This window comes from Wyeomyia smithii, chromosome 2, assembly GCF_029784165.1.
Source record: "Wyeomyia smithii strain HCP4-BCI-WySm-NY-G18 chromosome 2, ASM2978416v1, whole genome shotgun sequence".
Lineage (NCBI taxonomy): Eukaryota > Metazoa > Arthropoda > Insecta > Diptera > Culicidae > Wyeomyia > Wyeomyia smithii.
Window position 1 is genome coordinate 14349855 of NC_073695.1, and position 4803 is coordinate 14354657.

The 4803-nt window shown below is 41.6% G+C and overlaps 2 protein-coding genes across 3 annotated transcripts; one reads left to right on the forward strand and one right to left on the reverse strand.

Annotated features, from left to right (window-relative positions):
- The first annotated feature begins 277 nt into the window (after positions 1 to 277).
- LOC129724085 (ADP-ribose pyrophosphatase, mitochondrial) lies at positions 278 to 1476 on the forward strand. The gene is made up of 2 exons (XM_055678703.1): positions 278 to 683; positions 746 to 1476. Exons 1-2 carry the CDS (start codon positions 461 to 463, stop codon positions 1390 to 1392), a joined length of 870 nt encoding a protein of 289 aa, XP_055534678.1. The 5' UTR covers positions 278 to 460; the 3' UTR covers positions 1393 to 1476.
- Positions 1407 to 4440, reverse strand: LOC129724086 (CUE domain-containing protein 1). Of its 2 annotated transcripts, none has more exons than XM_055678704.1 (3): positions 4077 to 4440; positions 3712 to 3998; positions 1407 to 3647 (listed from the first exon to the last, which is right to left on the reverse strand). In XM_055678704.1, exons 2-3 carry the CDS (start codon positions 3871 to 3873, stop codon positions 2985 to 2987), a joined length of 825 nt encoding a protein of 274 aa, XP_055534679.1. In that variant the 5' UTR covers positions 3874 to 3998; positions 4077 to 4440; the 3' UTR covers positions 1407 to 2984. The 2 variants fall into 2 exon arrangements, with proteins under 2 accessions (XP_055534679.1, XP_055534680.1); XM_055678705.1 differs by having other exon boundaries at positions 4055 to 4440.
- Positions 4441 to 4803: the final 363 nt, after the last annotated feature.

A 4803-nucleotide genomic window follows, 5' to 3' on the forward strand; every position in this document is an offset into this window, starting at 1 on the left:
AGTCAGCAAGGGTACTATAGAATTCAGCTTGAAGGAAGGGTATGTAGTAGAGAGCCTGAGAATGAACCCATGTTAAAGTCCTTTGACAACCAAATGGCCTGATTCTACTAAGATTCGAACCCACGACCACTCGCTTATCAAAGCGGACTCTGTAATCTTGCGGCTACGAAGCTCTCTTGTCGCGTCTTGTCTTAGCGTCAAATCAAAATGCATTCACGCTACGCTCGATGCGTTACGTTTTCAATAACATCCCATGTTCTGTAGCGTAATTTATGGTCCCTGCTGTAAATAAAAACTGTTGGAATGCAATACGAATACATTTTAGTTTACTGATAACGGACTATATATCCGAGGATTCCGTTGCCTGGTGTTTAGAACGGGACATCTACTTTTGTTTACTCTGTTATCGATTCTATCCTTATGTAATCGAAACGTGCGCAGGCAGCAGCAGGACCGTTATATGGTCGGATTGGGACGCATTGTTGTGGCCCCTTTGAGTGTCATGATTCCCGGTATCTTCAAGCACACGCGCTGCCGGAACAACATTTACCCGGGTAGCGATGTCCGCCGCTATCCGGTACCGGATGAAGAAGTGTGCTGGTCAGTGCCATATCCGGACTATCAACCATCTATGTACGAAGCTAGCGCTCTCAAGGGCAAAGAATGGGCCGATCTGCCTGTTGGTGAGTATTGTAACGCATTTTTATTGAACAACGCGTAAAAAGTGAGATTTTTTTCTTTGTAGACCATCCTAGCTTTAAAGTTAAGTGGAATCAGCTGGATGGTATTGTAAATCGAGTTAGTTTTATCAGCGCGTATGAAATACATGACGGTTACCCATTGAATCCGTTCGGGAGAACAGGCCTCCGGGGACGGGGTCTACTGGGACGATGGGGTCCGAATCATGCAGCCGATCCTATTGTGACTAGATGGAAGATTGATTCCGAAGGTCGACCGGTGGTTAACGAATCGTCCGGCTTGCCGGTGCTACAAATGTGTGCCATCGAGAGACACGACTGCGGGGAATGGGCGATTCCCGGTGGTATGGTGGATCCTGGCGAGGTGGTAAGCGCTACCTTGAAACGAGAATTCCTAGAGGAAGCTATGGCCAGCTCCAGTGGAACGGATGAAATTGAGAAGTTTTTCACTGGTGGGTCGGAAATTTACAAAGGATATGTCGACGATCCGAGGAACACGGATAACGCATGGATGGAAACGGTGGCGGTGAATTTTCATGACGAGCAGGGAACCGTTGTCGGAGGGTTCAACCTTCACGCGGGAGATGACGCCGCCAAGGTTAAGTGGATGGACGTTACCGGGGAGGTTAAGCTGTACGCAAGCCATGCAAGCATTGTTCGGAAGGTGGTAGACATGCTGGATGGTCACTGGTAAGCACATTGCAAAAATTCTATTTATTCCATGATTGTTTATTGAGTAAAATGATAACATGTAGTACAGTTTAATTTGAATTTGCGATTTTAGCTTTATCTTTTTTTTCTTCGAAAATGTCATAATAAAACATGATTCATTTCAAAGGGGCGACCTTGAATTAAGCAAATAATGCTAATGTAAATAATACGATCTGCTATTTCCGCTGGATTTTTGAACTTTTTTTTACCGTTCTATTGCGATTGCATGGCTTAAATGGCGTTTTGGGAATCCCAAAGCATAGGGCGAACAATATAGTTTGCTGATCATTTTCACGGGCACTATGCAATTTATTATGTCTAAAATAGATATTTTACTGTCGAAGTATTTATACTAAAATTATGTATTTTTATCCAAAAGTAAAAGGAAGATAGATGTAATTTATTAGAATTTCGAAAAAAAAAACGAGAGTTGCTGAAACTAATAGTTGACTGAATAACTTGAAAAAAATACAAATTTTGCCCAACAGATTTTCGCAAATAATATCTATAATATAAGCTTTGAAATTCAAATTAGCTACAGTTGTTTTAACAATTTGTTTCCTAGACTGAGCTAATTAAACATCCATGGCTTTTTACGTCACACTCAGCTAGATTTGCGAAGCGAAACAATGTGATAATTAAATAGGGCGCACAAGTATAGTTAGTGTTTTTTTTTTGCACTATCATTTTACACTAAGCTTTACTCTGCTTGTTTTATCATTTAGTAATGTTTTGTTTACTGGTTGTTTGCATTTTAGGCTCAATATTTGTTTGTGAGTTAGAGTATCTCCTTTTATGTATCGTTTCATTCATTTTCTGGCATATTAGAGAAAGAGATTCCTAGAGTACTGTCCAGAGCCGAGATTCATTTCAATATTTTGAGATGACTAGTATAATTTCCACTTTTGTTTAGTTTATGTTCTTTTTCTTCGCATCAAATGATTGATTCAGTATTTCTTATCGTTTATCTACAATGCTCGACCGGCATGATGAAGAGTTAGAAATTCACGGTATGATGTTTCTAGTAACTGTCACTAATAAATTTACAAAAAAACTGCTCAATTACTAAATAACTTTTCCTTTCATAAGCGAGTATAAGATCACAATCTAACTCAGGTAGAGTATAATAGTAAATAAGATTATATGATAAAAGCTAAATGCTTTGCAAAAACCTACACAACTAAGAGAACAGAACAGAATGGAAAATAATCATCTCCACATAATCTCTCTATATACAAATAAATTAAATCAACGAAAAACTTAAAATTTCTAATATGATTGCACTTGAAACAGCAGAATTGAAAACAAAAAAAAACGTTTGCCAATGATATGACCGCATTCGTCAAAACCTTCGCTCGACCCAGCTTGTAGATAATATTTCCACCGTAAATCCGTCAGACCTCTCAAAATCACTTTTCACCGAAAAAGTATAACAGTCTTATCTTTTAAAAACACTAAAGTTAGGGTAAAACTGTGGAATAAATTTTGCCTCCTCAACCACGCACACCCGGTCTGAACTTCGCACGCGAGACCACAAAACCACCGACCGTCAAAAAAAGCGAACGGACACGCAATCTACTTTTTAGCGGACTTTCTCGGTTCGTCATCGTCACTGTGTTCCTCTTGTAGCAACAGCGAGTCTGGGTGTCTAACGGCACTAGCTTTCTTGTTGGTACCCCGCTGCCAGGTGAACACCCGAGCCAGCTGGGTAAATTTCTTCCGTGATACCTTGCCCATATGGCGCAATCGTTCCTTAAAGGCGGCATCGTCCGAAACCTTGCCCTGGTGATCTTTTTCAAGTGCGGACAGAAACTCCTGGTTCCATCTCAGTTCTGCCATGAATTCTTCATTCTGTAACATCATCGCAAATTGCTCATCGCCAAGATCGAACTCGGTATTGCGGCAAGCGTCACTGTTAAGCCGAAGGAAGGTGGGCGGCAGAGGGCCCAACATCGGTGGATTCCATCGGCGAGCGACCGGAGACTTGTCCGAATCCCGAGCGGTTACGGCACCGATGGCCGTCGCTCTTGGACTGCTGGTAACACTGGAGCTGCCAGGAGATTTCTTGATTTTGGGAGATGCTCCCAATGCTGCCGATTTAGGCGAGGTACTGAGCAACGAAGCTGCTGGACTAGTGGACAAGTTCAGCAATGTACCAGTCCCGATTGCAGGATTTTGTCCACCTGTCGGAAGGGTCCTACCTGTATCTCCATCCAACTCTTGGCGAATTTTTTCATTCTAAAACAGTCAGTCAGTGATTAGTAAGAATAAAGAATTTACTTAAATCGGCACTAACACCCACCTGATTATCGGTGCTCATAGCTAGCAGCTGATCGATTGTCGCATCCACTGCCCCCTGGTTTGCTCTGAGCACTGCCTCTATCACATCCCTGTCCATGTCTGGGAACATATTCTTAAAATCTGCCATGGCCTGTGCAAACTCTAGCTGCATCGTCGAAGCCATGTCGTCCGATGTTATTAGCTCTAATCGGACCTAATTCGGGGGAAAATCAAAGCCACACACTAATTAGAAGGTACGCATCCACCAATGTCACCCGGACAAGGCGAAAGATGCTCGAATACGCGAGGCTGTAAGTGGATTATAATCAAATGTTTGTTTCTGCATAGCGATAAACGGAATCTACAATAAGATTAGCAAATATTTACGTAATTGCGCGAAACTCGAAAGCTGGAGCGCGAGTCGAATGAAAAAAGAACCCGCTCACGCTCGTTACTTCTTCCACACTGTTTCGTGGATGTATTCCTGGCTGTGCCCAGTCAGTAATCGTTTTCACCTCTTGCTTGTAGGACTTCTTACGCGTTCACTAGGACTGGAATCAGCTGCACTATTTAGAATTTGGCCGTGTCATCCATTGTTACATGTGCAGCAACATTGTTTTGTCGAAAAAAGTTGACCAAGGAGTAGAAATTTTAGAAATTTTTCCGAAAATAATGACTTTTAATTATTTTTGTTTTGCGTACTTCGTAAATGACAGCTCGTCTGCCAACCGAACCGTGCGTGACTGTGACAACTCATCACCCCAGAAAATATTCAACGGTTTCATTATTCTCGTCGTCGACTCGGATTTTCGACGAAGGGTTCGATTTGTCGACTACGGTTTTTATGTCCAATATTGCCAATATTGTACCTATATTTTACATATATTTTTCATTTAATGCATACATACCTGAAGCTATGGGTACCAATTAATCCTGTTACAAAAATCGAATAAGGTGTGTATGTGTGCGGAAGTATGTGTATGTGTGTTTATTTTCATTCTTACGACCAATGTATCTCGATTTTCTCAGCAACGGCTGAACCGATTCGATTGTTCTTAGTCGCGTTTGAAAGAGCTAAAAGTCTAGTTAGTTGATGAAAAATATCGTTTTGATC

Bases quoted from the DNA above. Each gene is read 5' to 3' on its own strand.
- LOC129724085 (XM_055678703.1), top strand. From the start codon at position 461: ATGGTCGGATTGGGACGCATTGTTGTGGCCCCTTTGAGTGTCATGATT. The intron at 684-745 runs GTGAGTATTGTA...TTTTCTTTGTAG, and splicing joins ATGGGCCGATCTGCCTGTTG to ACCATCCTAGCTTTAAAGTT.
- LOC129724086 (XM_055678704.1), bottom strand. From the start codon at position 3,873: ATGGCTTCGACGATGCAGCTAGAGTTTGCACAGGCCATGGCAGATTTT. The intron at 3,648-3,711 runs GTGGGTGTTAGT...TGACTGTTTTAG, and splicing joins CTATGAGCACCGATAATCAG to AATGAAAAAATTCGCCAAGA.